The sequence below is a fragment of the Lasioglossum baleicum genome, chromosome 11, assembly GCF_051020765.1.
Source record: "Lasioglossum baleicum chromosome 11, iyLasBale1, whole genome shotgun sequence".
In the NCBI taxonomy this organism is placed as follows: Eukaryota; Metazoa; Arthropoda; class Insecta; order Hymenoptera; family Halictidae; genus Lasioglossum; species Lasioglossum baleicum.
In genome coordinates, this window is record NC_134939.1 from 16875692 (window position 1) to 16893425 (window position 17734).

Below are 17734 nucleotides of genomic sequence, written 5' to 3' on the forward strand. Positions count from 1 at the left end.
ATTAAGAAGATTTAAGGACATCTGTGTATTAATTTCAGCTTAATAAGACGATTAAAAGAAGAAAGTATTTGGCTCCTGTGCAAACATTTTTTATTTTGCATAAAGATCCGCAGTCTAGCAATTACCTACATTCATTATGAAGAAAAGGAATTTTTCCGGCGAAAAATGGTATCTGAGAAATTTTGATCTTTGAACGGTTATTGTAACGAGAGTTTCCGATATTCTTAATTGACATTATCGTTTTCGAACGTAATGGACATTTAAAAAGCATTATACAGTCGCTAAAAATCGATATGAGCTATCATATAATATCGATTTAATAATTACCAACTATTAGCTTGTTGTATGCAATCGTAATGAAATTCACAATTTTACCGGATTAATCCCGAATAAATATTGTACATTTTTTTCGTAATCATCGATGAACGTTTAAAACAAATCGAGCTTTAACACTCTATCTGCAATCTTCTTTCTCTCGACTGTCTGCACACTGGGTCGTTCATGTTCACGACTAGTGCTTCCACTAGTCTAGATCCCAAAAAATTCTGGAATATCGTTGGAATATTGGAAATATTGGAAAGAAACAAACCGTGTCCGTTCACCACGTGCAGTGTCTTCAGCATCGCAACATTCCACCAACTGCTCATTAATACGATTGGTAATGACAATAGCGCAGTCAGACGTTCTATTCACAACCTGTTTTGCTTTTAGTCACATTCATAAGTTTTAGTTTGAATCTTATATAATATGATAAGCATTTGTTGGCACGGCGTGCAAGTTCATCACGAACACATTATACATACAATGAATAGAGGTATTCGAATACGTGTGGCGGGCAGTGGAAAATGCTGCGCGTGCAACGGCAGATCCTTAATTTTGAAACTCTTCGAAAACGTATGCACATGTCACTGGTATGCTAAAAGCCAATATTTTTTCACATCAATGTGAAGATCAAAGTGTTAGAACTAAAGCCGCTTTCAAATATGGATTTGAAGGACAATTCGTGTAGTAAATCCATAACAGGCTCATTTAGTCGAACCACGCTCTTTAAATATACCGCAGAGTGGTATCATTTACTTAGTATGTAGAATGATATCGACAGCGGGAAAGCGTTCATTTACTACAATTACCGTTTCGACATCGTTATTCCGATTCGATTTTCTCGCGCATATCGCAACAGATGCACATATTTCAGACTGGAGTACATGACAAGCGTTAAAAGTGACATCAATCATTTTCGAAAGAGCTGACTGGCGATCGTCTCTTCTCCGATTGCACCCCAGTCAGCAAACACCGCAAATAATTAACAGAAATATTTGCGTAAACGCGAACACGCGATTCGCCGTTCTACATTTGCATCTATGGTTCTACTACAAAGCTGGGATCAGAGATACTTGATCTTGTTCATTAGCAATCATTCATGAGTTGCATTCATGAGCAATCGGTGAGGTCGCAGAATGACGCGAGGCTGTTTAAAAAATTAATTTAATACACGGTCTAGGAACCGGCTCCGCGTGTTACTAACAATACATACAATGTATTTTTCTAATAACAATACATATGTATTTTTCTAATGCACCATTAAATGAACGGTGTTAATTATTTGTGCAATCAATGAAGGAACACTTTATAGACTGCAAGTATGCTAAGTGAAGTGCGAGGTTGCGGACTTCACATAATTATGATAATGATAGCAAACTTGGTACATATTGCGTATCGCGCGGTGTCGAAATTCAAATTCACGAAGCTATCGGAAATCCATGAAGAAAAAAATTAAAACAGCAATTTGTTGCAACTTTTTTTGTCATGTTATGATTACTTACTGTTACTTACTGAGTTCGTCCTAAGATCCTCTAAAAGATAGGCGTAAAGACATTTGAAAAAATTTGAATATCACCTTGAAAAATCAAGAAAAAAAAGAGTTGACAAGAGATGCTATATGCTTATTCTAGCACATGCTACCGTTTTTGCAACTTTGCATTGACGCAAACGGTCCCGACAACAAGTACCCACTAGAACAGAAAATATGGAAAAACGCATAATTGTTGCACCTGCTAGAATAAGTTCAGAAACGATAGTACACAGTATGTTCGGAAAGTAACAGAACTTCTTTAATTTAAAGCAAACTACTGACGCCGTCTATTGAAACAAAACATAACGTGAAAACTGTAACTTTCCTCTACAAAACAATGTGATAGTACCCTTAGTCTCCTCATCTCAAAACAGACAAACAAACAAACAAACAAGAAAACGAGCTAATAAAAACGTGGTAAAATACGATGAAACAAAGAGCAAATATTAAATTTTGTTTCAAGCTCGGTAAAACTTTTACAGAAACATTTGAATTGATGAGAAAAGTTTATGGTGATGATTGCTTATCCCGTACACGTGTTCGAATGATATAATATAAGCGATTTCAGGACGGTCGTGATATGTACTTTGGAAGACGATCCAAATCTAGGCCGGCCAAAAAAGAAAAATCGCGATGAGTTGGTGGAAAAAGTGCGTGAAATCTGGTTGTTATGGAGCGTTTGTGGAAGAGAATCATTCGAATGAGAGGCTCGAATATCGAGCGCCAGGACCATCACTGTTCGTTAATTTCTGACGAAAAAACAAATCTGTGTGCTCTAACATCCTCCGTATTTGTCTGATTTATCACTGTGTGGCTATTTCCTGTTCCCAGAACTCAAACTGGCCATAAAAGGAACGTTTTATGACAATGTTACACAAGTCCAAAGTGCCGTAACGAGAGTCATTGAGGCGATTCCGCAAAATGAAATTAAAAAATCTATGCTAGCATTGCTTGAACGTGCCCAGCGGTGTATTGATTATACATCCCGGCAGCGATACGAAGATCGCGACATTGCTTTAACGCACGGTCACCACTTCGAGCACCTCCTGTAATGTAGGAAAATTTATTTTACTACTAGATTTTACCTAGCATGAACTTCAATGATAGCTCGCTGAAGTCGTCTCAACATCGGCTATCACATCGCGATAAAAGAAACATAGCATTCCATTAAAAAATATAGAGATGGCCTTGAAATCTTTTCTACGCCTCCACCCACGCAAAAAATGTTTCTGTCACAACATGTCCCCCTCTATACCGTGTAAGTTTTGTATATAACATTTTATCATATTATTACAAATAACGGCAATATTCAAAGTGGACATAGTTATTGCCCCATCCTGTATCTGATAAAAACATTTTCGATCGGACTGCTAATAACGTAATCCCTTATAATCCCTAATAAAGTAATCCCTTCTGTTCACGATTCGTGGTTCACGCTTATGCACAGTGTCCAGGTATTCGCCCCGGTAATAAACTTTCGCCGGTGTCCTTGGTGACGCGTTCGTTAGAGCAATGCCGTCGCGAAAGGGTTAGAAAAGGGCTAAAGAATCGTTGGTCTATCCGCGTAGTGGTTTTCCAACATCTGGACAGTTCCCAAAGGCTGCATACCAGACGATTTTCGCGCAGAAGCGACCGGGGCCAGAGAAGAGCTCAAAGGGAATCGCGACAGCCTTCGGCAAGTCGGATGAGTCGGTCGCCGGTGAGTCGTGGGCGAGGAGAGTAGAGTGGTAGTATCGGACACTATATTTTCGAGCTATGTCAGGCGGCGAAACTTCGTCGAAGGATGCTTCGTCGGTTGCGTGATTGCGCAATGTCCGCGTGGCCTAAAGCCGCGAATGCGAGAACAAGAGCGAAAAGCGAAACGGACACGGTATTCGCGAGAAATGGAGCAGGGTCCGCTCTAGGGGCGGGCAACCCGGACACTTGTCCGGGGCGCCATTTCGGCTGTAAGTGTGAGAACAATATTGATGTGTTAAATACCTAATTAATAGAAAATTTGTGATTTTATTAAAATATAAATAAGATGATTTGATTTTTATTGAAAATAAAAAATATGTAAATTTATTAAAAAGAAATATATGTATATTCTTAAGGGGCGGCAATTTGTCCTTTTGGGGGGGGGGCGACGCAACCGCTAGAGCGAGCGCTGAATGGACAAAACAGTACTTCTATGATCTTCAATTTACCACGAGATACGAAACAATAAAAGGCCGGAACACGCGCGGTCTTGCCGTCCCTGTTGCTTGTGCAACAGTTGCAAGACAGAAAAAAAATGCAAGATGGCTACGAGTTTTCTGTACTTATGACAAAACGAATGCGATGGAGGAATTTCAGAGCATCGGTATATCAATTTCTGCTCGCTAAGATCATTTGAGGAGGAAAGAAAGCTCAGAAGTTAAACATGATATCGAATTAATTTAAACTCGTAATATAAACTAATTTTTTGACATTTTCACAGACCACTTTCATAATTACGAGACAGTTCGGGTCTTGCGATTGATGCAAACAAATTTTTATGTTAACCTCGAGCCGAGTCCGAGAAAGAGATCGAGTGGGCGGTTATTTCCGATTGTTTGCTACTAAAGAAAGCAAACGGTGTTGTCCAGCCAGCCAGTTCGAAAGAATGTGAGACGACGGCGGTTATACGTTCGTTTCGGTGGGGTGTTCGTGGTCGCGTTTTCCGGCGCGTGCGTGCGAGAGAGAGCTCGCTTTATCTCGCGGACTCTCTGCCTCCGAAATGTTGATGCTAAATAAAACTCCTAGCTGGTTGGGCCGCTGCCATGCGTTCTAATTTTCACGAAGGAACGGCCGCTGGTAGACGCGGAGCCCCGGGGTCTGGCTTGTCGTCGGGTTTGATAGTCTCTCGAGGGTGTCCGGGTCGGGCTAACTGTTGTGCTTGTTGTCCGTGGCGTGATTCGCCGAGAATAGGAGAGGGAAGAACGTGTGGCCGCCGATTATCAGTAACCGCTGTAGCTCGCGCTTGTGGGATCGCGGTTCCCGTGAGGAAAGTGTTCGTTGCTGGCTATTGCCTGTTAGTTGCTCTGTTGATAGCGGCGGCGGCTGCCGACCCAGAGTTTGGCTTGGTGCTTTGCAAGTTCGTTCGCCAGTGCTCTGCCAGCGGTACTTCCATGCTAACGCTCCGGTGACATGGCTGCCGCCCTTCTGGGCAAGTGTATCGGTTTGTTGGTGCCCGTACTCCTGCTGCTGCTCTATACCTGCTGCTATGGCTTCCGAATACGCGAACACGCAACCCCGACCGCTTCGAATTCAGCGATGGTCGAGGAACACTCGTCGTCTAGCAGGGCCACCTGCGACTCGGACGCGTTCCCCAGGTGCCAGCAGGACAAGGCATCGTCGTACGCCTCTAGTCGTCGGTGGCACGAAACCACTGCTTCAACGCGGATCCTTGCCAAACGGAAACCACCTGTCGAGGTGACGTCGCGGGAGGATCGCGAAGAAGGGGCGTCCGTGAGACACGAACGAATCGCACGGTCGACGGTCGGGGTCGTTGATCACGATGACGAAGACGACGACGAAGAGGCGGTCGTCGAGGTCGAAGACAGCCACGAAATAATCATTGACTCTGCCGACGACGAGCAACGCTCCGAAGACGACGAAGATGAGGACGACGAGGATCAGGAGGAAGAGCAGGAGGAAGAGCACGAGGACAGAAGGAAATGGAAATCGAAGCTGGCGACCATGAAAGACAAGATTAGACAGGATTCGGGCATCAGGAAGAAGGAGATCAGACCGTTCAAACAATTGAAGCGATCGAAGGATGAAGACGAAGGCGACGACGATGACACAATGCCTGAGAAATCGAAGCTAGAGGTTCACGACGAGGAAGATGATGAAGAGAAAACAGAAAGCAAAGACGAGGACGAGGAAGAAGACGAAGAGTCCGATGATGAGTCGGACGAAGAGCCAGAAGTTACCCCGCCACCGGCGAAGCTGGAGAAAGTCAGATTCGCGGACAAGGATAAAATCAAATCTGTAGAATCATCATCGTCTGTAGAAAAACCTAAAGAAATGAAGAAGCCAGCGGAGAAGAAGGAAGAGCCGCATAGGGTAGAGACGAAGAGAGCAGCGGAACCAGCGAAGAAGACGGAGAGCCCAGGGAAACCTGTGGAGACTCCGAAGAAAGTTGAACCTGTCGAAGCAACGAAGCCGGAAGCTGAACCCCGGAAGCCTAAAGCTACCCCGAAACCGGAGGTGAAGGCTCCGCCAAAGGTTCCTCCGACGAAGGAGAAGGTTCCAACGAAGGTAGAAGACAAGGAGAAGCATCCGATGAAAACGGATGCGCTAAAAGCGAAATCGAAAGACCAACAGATAACGCAGTCCGAGAAAAAGAAAGTGGAAATTGCGAGCTCGAAATCCACACCTCCGGCTAAGCCCGCGGAGGTTAAACGACTCAACAGTGAGTAGACTCGAAGGAGTTTTCGTGATCGTCTCGCGACGGTGTCCCGCTAATCGTTTCTCTGATTGTTTGTAGAAGACGATTCGAAAAGCAAAACGAAAGCGCACGCAGACGCTCCTTTCACGCTGGCCGAGCTGAACGATGCGCTGCTACGCGTGCCGACCTTCGTGCCAAATTTCACGGCCGTGGAACATTTCGAGTGTCAGCAGCACGGCAAGATCTTCCTGAGACAGCTGAGGGGTCGCAAGCTGTGGGCGCTGCAAAGTAAGCCGAGATCTCGCCGGTCGTCAAGCCCGCTCCCTTCGAATCTAGTCGATCGTTCAGGCTGACGCGATCGCGGGGTAAATCTATGTAGTGCGTAGATCGTGCACGACAAAATTCTGCAATCTGCCAATCATTATCAAATTATTTGGCACGTAGCGATGCAATCACGAATAAATCGAAAACTCATCATTATTCATTCAATACCTTACGGATTCTACTCTATTCGAGTTGCTAGATAATTGATTTGCTGAAATAAAAATTGTTTGTATCGGTTACAATTGTTCGTTTCTGCTACAAATGCATAACATCTGCAGTCTAGCAATTACGATATTACGGTTTCCTAGAATTAGCTAGCATAGTTTTCTAAAGTATGTTACCCAGTCATATTTGGTGTAGAGTCTGTTAAAGTACCATAAAGAGTCCTCTGTTTGAGGCGATCCCAAACTGTCGCGGATGATTGTTTGCGAGTACTATTGCATCGTGCCGATTACGTCAATTACATCCTGTCGCGATGAATGAGATGTTGCATGTTGGTTACATATCGTAGCATGAATGGGAACTTTCTAGTGGCCATTTCCCAGTTATTCTGTTATAGTACTCGAACAGGCTTGTATGATAACATGAAATAATCTTCTAGTGTTGGACTCGAGCGCGAAGATCCCACCGGGTTTGTTGCGGGGCAATGTGCACCAGCTCGGCGATTTCGACGAGTGTACGGGAGTAATGGCGCACGTGAAGTTGAACAATTCGACGATAAAGGTGCAGGGGAAGTACTGTCTGCTGGACATCGATCTCTACGCCTCTCATCCGGATATGAGGCACGCAGTCAATACGATGCTGAGCCGTTACATCTTCCGAAGTACCATGCGCGATGTAAGTACTAAACAGACGTCCTATGATCATTCATCGTTCCAAGAAAGAGCACGTGTTTATCGTATAATCGATGAAAGAATCATTGACGTCATGGTCGCGAAAAGTGTCAAATGTGCCGACGATTGCGACTGGTGCAAGTCGGCACATTTCACAGTGACTTTCGTAACTCGGACACCTCGTTCGAAAACTGCATCATTCGCAAAACATACGACTCGAATGAACTCCAAAGAAAACCTTAAATTACGCTTTACATTATTGCAAAAATAAATGATCTAATCTTGAACTTCAAAGCCGTTCTGGTTTCCTCTCGATCTACTAGAACTAAAGGGAATGACGAGCCTTGATTTCGCTGCTAGAGATACTTTTCTATTCAAATTCCTTGTTTATTCGGTGTTTCAGCCCGGTCATTTTGCCCCGAGAAGCACCACAATCAATTGGGGAGTTTGTATTCCAGCAGCATGTTCAGCCGAGTCCGCTAAAGAGATAGTGGAACAAGCTCTAAGTCCTTACAACTCCACCACAGGGATCACGTTCAACGTGGGCGTCGATCCCAAGATGTGCTATACGAAACAGAAGCCGGAGAGTTACTCGAAGGAGACGATCGGCGTTTTGTACGTAATGAGAGTCCTAATTACTCTAGTTCTAATTACTAGACCTAAAAACTACCATCGTAAACTTCGTCATTCGTAAAATTGTCATTTGACTGTTATTGCTGCGTTTTAGGTATTTCTACGCTATGATTATCTGTCTGGCCCTCGTGGCGACCGTGAGGGATTATTTAGTGGTGTCCGAAGGGAAAGGTAAGGAAAACTGTGTCACCATACAACTTCTTGTTATCTCACGAATCTTATCTCACGCAGGGAATTATTCCGAGCGAATAATTATGGCGTTTTCCGTGAAGAGAACTCTGAAAAGCTTGTTCAAGAGGGGAACAAGTAGTTTCGACATCGCTTGCATCCACGGGCTGAGGGCGTTCGCCGCGATACTGATTTACTTCGGACATAAGTTCGTGCCGATATTAGGCATGCCATACTCGAATCGAAGTGACCTAGTGGAGGTACAGAAAACGCTTCCACGTTTACGGACGTCGCGTCAGACATATATCTGTAGCTGTAAGGAAAAACGCCGCATGTCACAATTTCAAAAATTTTAAAAATGTATTAACCAGAAAAAAATCATGAAAACAGATACGAAAGGCTAAAAAATATTTAACCGCTGTTCTATGTCAAAATATGTGACATGCGGAGTTCTTCCTGACAACCACAGATATATGGGCGATACAATTCTTCGTGTCTTTTTAAAAATTAATTTTGTTCATAGTACTACTGTTTGAATTTCCTGCAATTTTGATTACAATGATTAAGTTGGATTGATTTCATGGGATTTTTGCCAGTCAAGTGCAAATCGACCTTCGCGCGTAACGAAACGGGAATGCTTATGTTTGATGATTATTGTCGATGAAGGTATTGAGCAGTCCCGCCACCATCGTTGCAAGAGTGAGCTTCATCTATACGGAATGGTTTCTGCTATTCAGCGGCACGTTGACTGCTTACAACATGGCCAACGAGTACACTAACCGCGGGGAGATTCGATGGTTTTGTCGTCTCTTCACTAGATACGTCAGGTGAGCTCTCATCAACTGTTAAATTTCATCATTGATAATTTCGCACAGATTTTCACTGCTAAAAAATCACGTCGTTTTGTAGGCTCACGCCAGTATTGCTCGCAGTGGTGTTCTATTATGCGTTCGTGATGGAGCATACGGGAACTGGGCCACATTGGAACAATATCATAATGCGCAACGTTGATATCTGCAAGAATACCGGATGGCTAAATTTGCTGTACCTGCAGAACACCCTTAACTTCGAGGACATGGTAATCGAAGAATTCTTCGCCGCTTAAGGGGGTAGACTCATTTCTAGGATTCTGAATTCCATTTCTCAATAATGCAAAGGTGGGGTTTTTCAGTTGTCAAAAGCGCTGGATAAAAGTCCTATTTTTACGTTTACGAGGCGTAATTTGCGTTAATAAATTTTTAAATGTTTTCGGCGCAAAACGGTTCGATCGTTTATTACGAATTATAAAGCAACTTTGCTAATTGTCAAACAAAATCAACGTTTCGATCCTAATTTGGATCTTTTTCAAGGTTGTGTGTTTTTCGCCAATCATGGTAAATATGTTTCTTCTATCGAATCTTCTACCGAATTTGCATTATTCGGAATACATGCGCAGCTTTATGGACTTTTGAGGGCGATCGCAGCCTAGGTCGATCTTTCATCTAGCGCTTTTGACTACTGAAAAACCCCATCTTTGTAATACCGTCAAATGAAAACGCGCATTCCGCACTCTTGCAATTCTGGAAAAACGAGTCTACCCCCTTAATGCTCGACCACTTTTACTTTCGAAATAATTTATCAACCGAACGAAAAACTTAATAGTTGAGTAGCTTTGGGGATTGTTGGAAAAGTTGACAGGCTATTTGATTGATTCGCAGTGCGCGAGTCACACGCATCAGCTGGCAGTGGACATGCAACTGTCTCTCATGGCCTCGATCTTGGTGTTCTTTTTACAATTCAAGACGATCATCGGTATCCTCTTGATCTGCTTCTTCATCTTGCTAGGTGCCACCCTCCGTTACATTCGGATGATAAGCTACAACCTTTCTCTCGTCTTCATCAATGGAGCTTCGTAAGTGTGCGAGCTGTCTGTCTCGTTTAAAGATAATTACTTTGGTCTTTATCAATTTGAATTGTTCGATCACAGAATAAGACAACTGTACAGGACAGCTAATCTGACCTACATATTACCGTTGCACCGGGCAACGTCATACGTGATTGGCGTGGGACTTGGTGTGTTGTTGCACTACACGAAACGGGACTTGAGGATGAACAAGGTATTTTGCATGTGATCCAACGTGTGACGAAGAAATGTTGATATACTACTTTTAGATGGTAGTGATCTTGGGATGGTTAATCGCGACGGTCTTGACGTTATGGACGATATTCTCACCCTGGAACCAGTGCCAGAGAGATTACGTGTACAATAGCGAAGATGCGGCTAATTACGGAGTAATTAGTCCAATACTGGCTTCCATTGCTCTGTGCTGGGTCATATTCGCTTGTCACACGAATCATGGAGGTGAGGATTACTTCACGTTATCTGAAGCACGTTGAGTAAGGTTACTTAAATTTCTAGGGTTCAGTCGTAATTTATGTCTTTGCAGGTGTTATCAGTAGAATCCTGACGAACCAGTGGCTACTGGTTATCAGTAGACTGTCGTACTCGCTATACATGACGCAGTTCGCAGTGTTCTTCTATAATATGGGGTCCACGAGATACGCGAGCGAGTTTAGCATCATTAAAGCGGTAAGTGACAGGCATTAATGAATAATGAGAAATGATTACCCTACTGGTCTGACGTGTATTCATTCAGCTACATCTAGAAATCATGAGCCAGGCGAAATGATGGGTTCCGAGTTGATAAAAATGATCCACTTTTAAAACGTCATTTCTCCAAATCTGTTTCAGCTCGACGTCGTTGAAGCCACGATAGTGATGACCGTCTCGATCGTCGTGACTCTGCTATTCGACATTCCAATGCAGGAGTTCAAGAGCGTTATAATGGAGTGCTCCGACACACAGCCGCGCAGACAGAGTCTCGTCGGAGACAGCCCTTCAGGATCCTCCGAAGTGAACGAAGAGAAAAAACCAAAGCAACCTGATGATCACCGAAAGGAAGGGTACGAAGTGACCGAGACAGTCGATGACGAAGAGCAAGTAGACATGCCGATCCCGAAGCGCTCGAACCGCAGAAAATCGTTCCTATCTCACGAGCCGGAAGGCGACATGACGTTGCTTTTGGACAGCGCGAAGGATACTAGCAGAAGGTACCCTGCCAGCGACGATGGGTACAGACAGCGAAGAAGAAGCAGGAGCGTTCAGAGAGATTTCCTGGACTCCGAGGAAGAGGAAGAACTGTCCAGATTGGAGCGAGAAGAAGCTGTTTTCCGAGGTAGAAGGTCAATGTCGAAGAGTGTCGACAGGAGGCTGCAGGACAGCGACGAGGAGGAACAATATTTGCTGAGGCGGGAGCGGGAGGAGCCGAAACACTACAGGAGGTCAGAGTCCAGAGGGAGATCGGCGATTAGGGACGCGGACGATCATCGTTCCTCGGAGCCTGTTAGCAGAGAACGTTCGACTTCTAGAGGTCCAGAGTATAAAAGGCTGTCGAGCCGATCGGAGGAACTGGAGTCAGCGCAAAGACAAATAAGATCACTCTCAAGATCCTCGGACCCGAGGAGAGTATACTCCTCGGAGAGCGAGGAGGAGCTCTCGCAGCGCAGGAAGTTGGAACGGAGACAGCTTTCGGCGGAGCCGAGGATCAGCGATGAGGAGGAGTGGGAAAGCGAGTTGAGGATGCGCAGGAAACAGTTTATGGAGAAGCTGGCCACGCAGGAGCGAAGCTCTGTTTTGGAAGAGGAGGATCTAGTGTCTCTGAGGAGGAGGTCCTCGGCTGAAGGCAAGATGGCACTGCTGAAGGACCCCTCGGCTGATGATAACATGGATTCCTGGACGGTCAGCGTCGGGTCAAGGGTCGCGCACTTGGGTTCCTCGCAAGAACCCAGCGAGCCTGAAGACGACAGCGTATATAGGAGGCGTAGGGAATATCGGGAACAAGCGCCGCCACCGGGGGACGATAATCAGAGCGAGGAAGAGGCTGTGTGGGACGCCTCCAGAAGATCCTACACCAGCAGCAGTCAGATCACCTCCGTGGAAGAGGACGAGGATGTAGCTACTTTTAATTTTGTGCTTACTAAGGATAGCAAGAGGATGTCTTTACAGGCAGGACTCTTGTTTTAAGTTTCAAGTAGATAGCGAGTGTGCGGGGGACTGATCTTGGCTGGTGTAAACTACTGGATTTTTGGGAATTTATTCTAGACCGTTTGTTGGGCCAATCTTTCTCAACTGTAGAAGTCAATAGCTTTTTTGGGACGTTAGAAAGAACTTCGGGTTAACAAGTATTGTTGCAAAAAATGGTTCTATCGGAATGGAAGCAACGGTCTTTATGGAATTATGGGGACATTTTATTGCATTATTATAGTAACTAAGAAAATTGTTCTTGATCAAAAAGACCGGTGAATGCTGTCACTGTAACGGTTTATACCAAGCCCGTCGTCAAGGAACCTCTTCTGTCTCGAGCAAATGTGTGTTAATTGCCTGCTGCATGCATTCTGTATTCCTTCGATCTTTTTATAATCACGAGGATAATTCGCTGCGTTATTGAAGTAGTTAACAAAGTCTGTCTTGGTCGAAAAGTGCTACGAATAATGTCGCTATGGAGGCTTATGACGTCCAGCCTCAAGGAAATCTTATTTCGTTCTGCAGGTGTGTTTTTGATGCTGTATTAATCAGAATTTAAATTGTTGTAGATCATAACTAGTTTAGACGATAGCATAAAAAATTTCGAAACCGAAAAACTAAGCAAAAGCTACAAATTTTTAGATAGAAAAGGATATCGGTATTTGGGACAGTCAAATTAGCACTTTCTATCAAGTACTGCAGGACAGAAATTTTTCAATATAAAATAGAGCTACCACTCTGTTCTATTGCTCAGGTGCTTATTCTGTCTCCAGGACCTGTCTAAGCTGTCGCAGGAGGAGGCAGACCTGTCCGAGTCCGGCTGGAGCATCGTGAAAGAATCTGCCGATTCTCAGCCGAAGGGTCTGTACAAAAGGGAATCCATAATAAAGAGTCAGGCCAGCGAGGAAGATCCGGAGTACCTTCTTCCGGAGAGGCCTAAATTGGTACAACAGGAACGCGAGCATCCTTTTAAGAAGGCTTGGCAGATGCAAAAGTCGAGATCCGAGGAGGATTCTTTCGCCATCAGGGAGATCAAAGACCAAACGAAGATGGATCCAAGGCCGAAGAACGAGGAAACTCCTAGCATAAAGAGAGAGCGCAGCGGAGAGCAAAGCTCAGAATACGAAGACGTTGAATCGTATGCTGAAGACATTGGAGCTTACGCCGATGACGAGTCCGAATCTATGACATTATCGCGAAGCAGGAGCACCGATACCGAAGAGAACAGAACCCGCTCGAAGTCCGAAGAGACAGCGTCGACAGATGGAAGAAGCAGAGAGGGTAGCAAAGCTAACTCGAGGTCAGATGTTGAAGACGACTCGTCCAAGATGAGTTGGCCAGCCGAAGAAGAACAGTTTGGTAAGAGAACCGTGAGGAGCAAATCGGAGGAGACCGACTGGACTTGGGAGGAGGAAGAGACTTGAAACGGGGCGGACTAAACATAATGATCGTACGAAATTATTGCGACAGCTGCTCCTTGCACCGTGAGAGGCTCACGGTGATGACAGAAATTTATTGGCACGCCACTGGCCGGAGATGAACGCCGAGCTGCCGGCGATCGATGTTTATATTGTGGGTTAATAAATTGGTACAGGACCGTTTTCAAATCGATTTTTGCGACCCTTCTATTTACTTTTCACGACCATGCTGCGGATCTTTAGGCGGAATCAACATTTTCTTCATCTTCTACAAGTTGAATGAAAATGTGTTCTCCTCTTGGTCATTTTAATTATTCGAAAAAACACGTACTCTATTTTTTTCTGGTGTTTTCTCATTGGTGGTGGAGATATATTAAAATACTTTTTACTGGGATGGGCCCAAATAAAAGGTTTCCTCTTGCATCGGAATCATTTTATTTTTTCATTGTTGGAGATTCGTCCGATCTCATTACGGCGACATGAAGTAATTGAGGAAGCGAAGTTGGTGAAAGTACGTCATTAAAATTCAATCGGACGTCCGTGTCATTAACCTTGCGTCCGATGGTCAAAGGTCCTAGTTAAAGCTAATTATCGCGTGTCACCCAGATAACCGGAACCCACGTGGTATCTAGGTGAACCTCGTAGCACAGACGAGGTATAGGCACCGACGAGATACTATCAAAGACTACCAGCCCCTGTGTTATTCAGCGGGACCGGTAACCGGGCCACCGACGAGAATCTCCTCAGTAGCCTTCTGCACCGACGAGATCATGTCGATGGCCTTCTGTTTCTCACTCCAGTCACAATATATCTTAGAGGGCGTAAGAGAACACCGAAATATTCGAGTGACACGAACTCCCATAAGGCTGGCAGTCTTTAATAGTATCTGGTCGGTGCCATTACCATATGGGTTTCCTGCATCACGGTCTGAAATACCGACATCGTTAACAACAACTGGTTGGTCTACTCCAACTTCCAACATCTCAAATTAATGAAAATGAGTGTGGAGATGCAGGTTGAACGTATCGTCGTCGGATGGTGCCACCATTTACTTTTCCACAAAATTTGTTGCTTCGGGGGGTTGCACAGAAGAGGGTCACATTTGACAATTTTGTACGAATATAGGTTTATACCTCATTAAATAAATTTCAGGGGTATAAGAGGTTTATAGTTTCAGCAATATTTTCAGAAAATTTCGTGGTAAAATTTCCAAAATTGGTGAATTTATAGCAAGTCCAACTGGAAGCGAAACAGAAGTAAACCACCCCCTAATGTAGACAGACAAATAATTCAGAAAAAAATTAACCACGATCTAGTTGACAGTGTAGTTTTTTCTGTACAAATTTCACGAAAAACAGTGCAACGGTGGTAAAATTATATTAATATAGTTTTCATAAAATTCTATAAAATTTCCCTCGAGCCGTGAATAAAATATAATTGCAGGAATTCTCTCTCTCTGCGCCGATGTCACAAAGCATCTTCGTAGATATTCTCGCTCCATGAATCTCATATTTGTTCCAGAAAAAAATGCAGAAGGATGCAAGCGTCGGATCAAAGGCAGATATGCAGTTGGGGATGAAATACGACGGGGCCGATCTTTCCATCAATTTATGCGTGGCGTATACAGGGCAATTCCGTTGATTCGCTACACGTCGACGGTATGAAGATCTCGCTGGAGCTGCGTGTCCCGTGCGATGGGCATAAACGAGCCCGAGCCTGAACCCGAGCCGCAGAGCGGTTCGAGCGAGCGCGGTGCAATGAAAACCATCGTAAGCGGCCGTCTCTCACGGATTCTGCCTATGCTGAACGGAAGTAATCCCCCCGGCACTATAAATGCGAGCGTACATCACCGACATGGATAACGTCCAGCCGAGAATCAGCCCCTGCCGCACGAGCAAACGGTAGGCATTATGCGCTCGTACGAGCTCTTTACGAGATTTCCTGTCGTAAACCTCGCGAAGAAAAGCAATTTTCTTCCTTTTAACCCGTTAATACTGATTTCACGTGCTCTACCGCGAATCATTCACCCGGACATCTTCTTCGACGCCTGTCAACTTGCCACATCTCATACAGTTCCTCAATTCATTACAAAACATACTCGCTTTTTATCTCTCTCCAAGTTAATCGTACTTGTTGTTGCTACTTACAGTGAACCGGATTAATATTCGGACGCTCCAAAATAGACAGTAACTTTTTAAATATTGTACTATACGATTTGAACTTTTGTGGGAAGCTAGAGCAATTAGTTTACTACAGGATGTGAAGAGAAATTTTTTCAAAAATTGCAATTGATCGAAATTGTTGAAAAAATACTAAAAGTTGCATTTTTAATTTTTTTATGTGGCCCTATATTGAAAATTTAAAAAATAAGTTTTGTAGATCTGTGTCAATTATATATGCACAAAAACGACTGGCATTGAAGGATGTAAGAATCCTTAGATTTATTCGCAGTTAGAGGACGAAAATCGTGAAGATCTGCAATTTTTACCATCTTTAAACGTTTGTAGCTCATGCAGCAATGTCGACCGATTTTGACGAAATTTTCAAAATATGTTTAATTGATACAGATCTACAAAATGTATTTTTTGAATTTTCAATACACGCCTACATAAAAAATTTGTAAAATGCAAGTTTCACTATTTTTTCTACAATTCCGATCAATTGCAATTTCTGAAAAATTTCTTTTCACATCCTGTAGTAAACTAATTGCTCTAGCTTCCCAAAAATGTTCAAATCGTATAGTACAATATTTAAAAAGTTATCGTCTTTTTTCACTGTACGTTCCTCAATTTAATACAAAATTTTTCCTCCCTCCAAGTTAAACGTTCTTGGTGTTATCATTAGTATTAACTTAATCTAGCTGCAAGATGCAGAAGTTGAAATTTATTTTTCTCATTAATAATTTTAATATTCGTATAATATTTTGACTGTTTCAAATGTAAATGCATAAAATCGACAGTCTAGTATCCAGCACCAAGATGGAACTCCATTATAGTTGAGACAAAAATCAATGCGTCTGGAAAATCAAAGACTGTAAGAGGGTTATGGTTAGCGGGCAGACAGGAATCCTCGGAAATTAGGCCCGATCCCCCAGTGACGCGACGTCGAATTACCCGACAGGATTCTACGCCCACGAAATATATGAATTCTCGAGGACTTCGATGAGTGGTCTCCGGTCTCTAGACGTTCTCAGGTATGAAACCACAAAATGGCATAGCCATCGTGATCTCGGACGTTCGAGGAATTCGAAACGGTCGAAACGCGGCCGGTACGACCTTCCACAGATCACTTCCTAGCAGCTCGGACTACCATGCTTCACGAGACCGTGGCCGTGGAGCGAAAGCTTGGAACGGGACCCTTGAGATTCTAGAATCCGGCACCGGGAGACTGCGTGATCCTTCCGCGAGCTAAGAATGCGACGACCGTGGTTTCTATTCAGGTGTTCGGGATCATTGGCTGCAGCAAGCGTCGGGAATCTAATCTTTCGTTGCCTTACCCCCGTTCACACCCTTGCGTCCAACCCTAATTGCTTCGGTGAGTGCTTCCTTCATCCCCTGGACATTCTTTGTCACCGATTCGAGCTTTGGTTCACGAGAAACTAACTTTTCGGTTCTAAATAGTTGATCTGGGATGTTTACAACCCCATTGAATGCTACTTACAGTCAGCGGCAATAATAAGTGGATACCCTTAAAAATCGCATAGCTTTTTAGAAATTGGTCCAAAGGACTTGAATTTTTTTAAGATGTTTGAACGGCTAGTTTGCTAGAGAATAAGTAAACAAAAATTTATTACGATTGCAATTGGTAGGAATTATACAAAATTGAAGAAAATGATGTTTCGTTAACTTTTTTATCTGGGTCTGTAACGATAATTTAAAAAATGCGTTTTATAGATTTCGGTAACCTATATGCATACTGAAAATTTCATCGAAATCGGTCTACATACGAGTTTTCGAGTAAAATAAAAATTGTTTGTTTAAACAAAATTTTCTTAGTGCTCCTCTTGCTGTTGATCATTCAAATTGTTCGTGTATAAAGAATTCTTGGATA

At 43.7% G+C, this 17734-nt stretch overlaps 1 protein-coding gene across 2 annotated transcripts; it reads left to right on the forward strand.

The window, feature by feature from the left end:
* Window positions 1–3987: 3987 nt before the first annotated feature.
* Window positions 3988–13877, forward strand: LOC143213594 (uncharacterized). Of its 2 annotated transcripts, none has more exons than XM_076433606.1 (14): window positions 3988–6269; window positions 6345–6533; window positions 7171–7406; window positions 7806–8017; window positions 8130–8206; window positions 8267–8463; window positions 8870–9030; window positions 9113–9281; window positions 9901–10094; window positions 10170–10299; window positions 10355–10544; window positions 10630–10772; window positions 10935–12194; window positions 13040–13877. In XM_076433606.1, exons 1-14 carry the CDS (start codon window positions 5000–5002, stop codon window positions 13688–13690), a joined length of 5079 nt encoding a protein of 1692 aa, XP_076289721.1. In that variant the 5' UTR covers window positions 3988–4999; the 3' UTR covers window positions 13691–13877. The 2 variants fall into 2 exon arrangements, with proteins under 2 accessions (XP_076289721.1, XP_076289720.1); XM_076433605.1 differs by having other exon boundaries at window positions 3989–6269; window positions 10935–12248.
* The last annotated feature ends 3857 nt before the right edge of the window (window positions 13878–17734 follow it).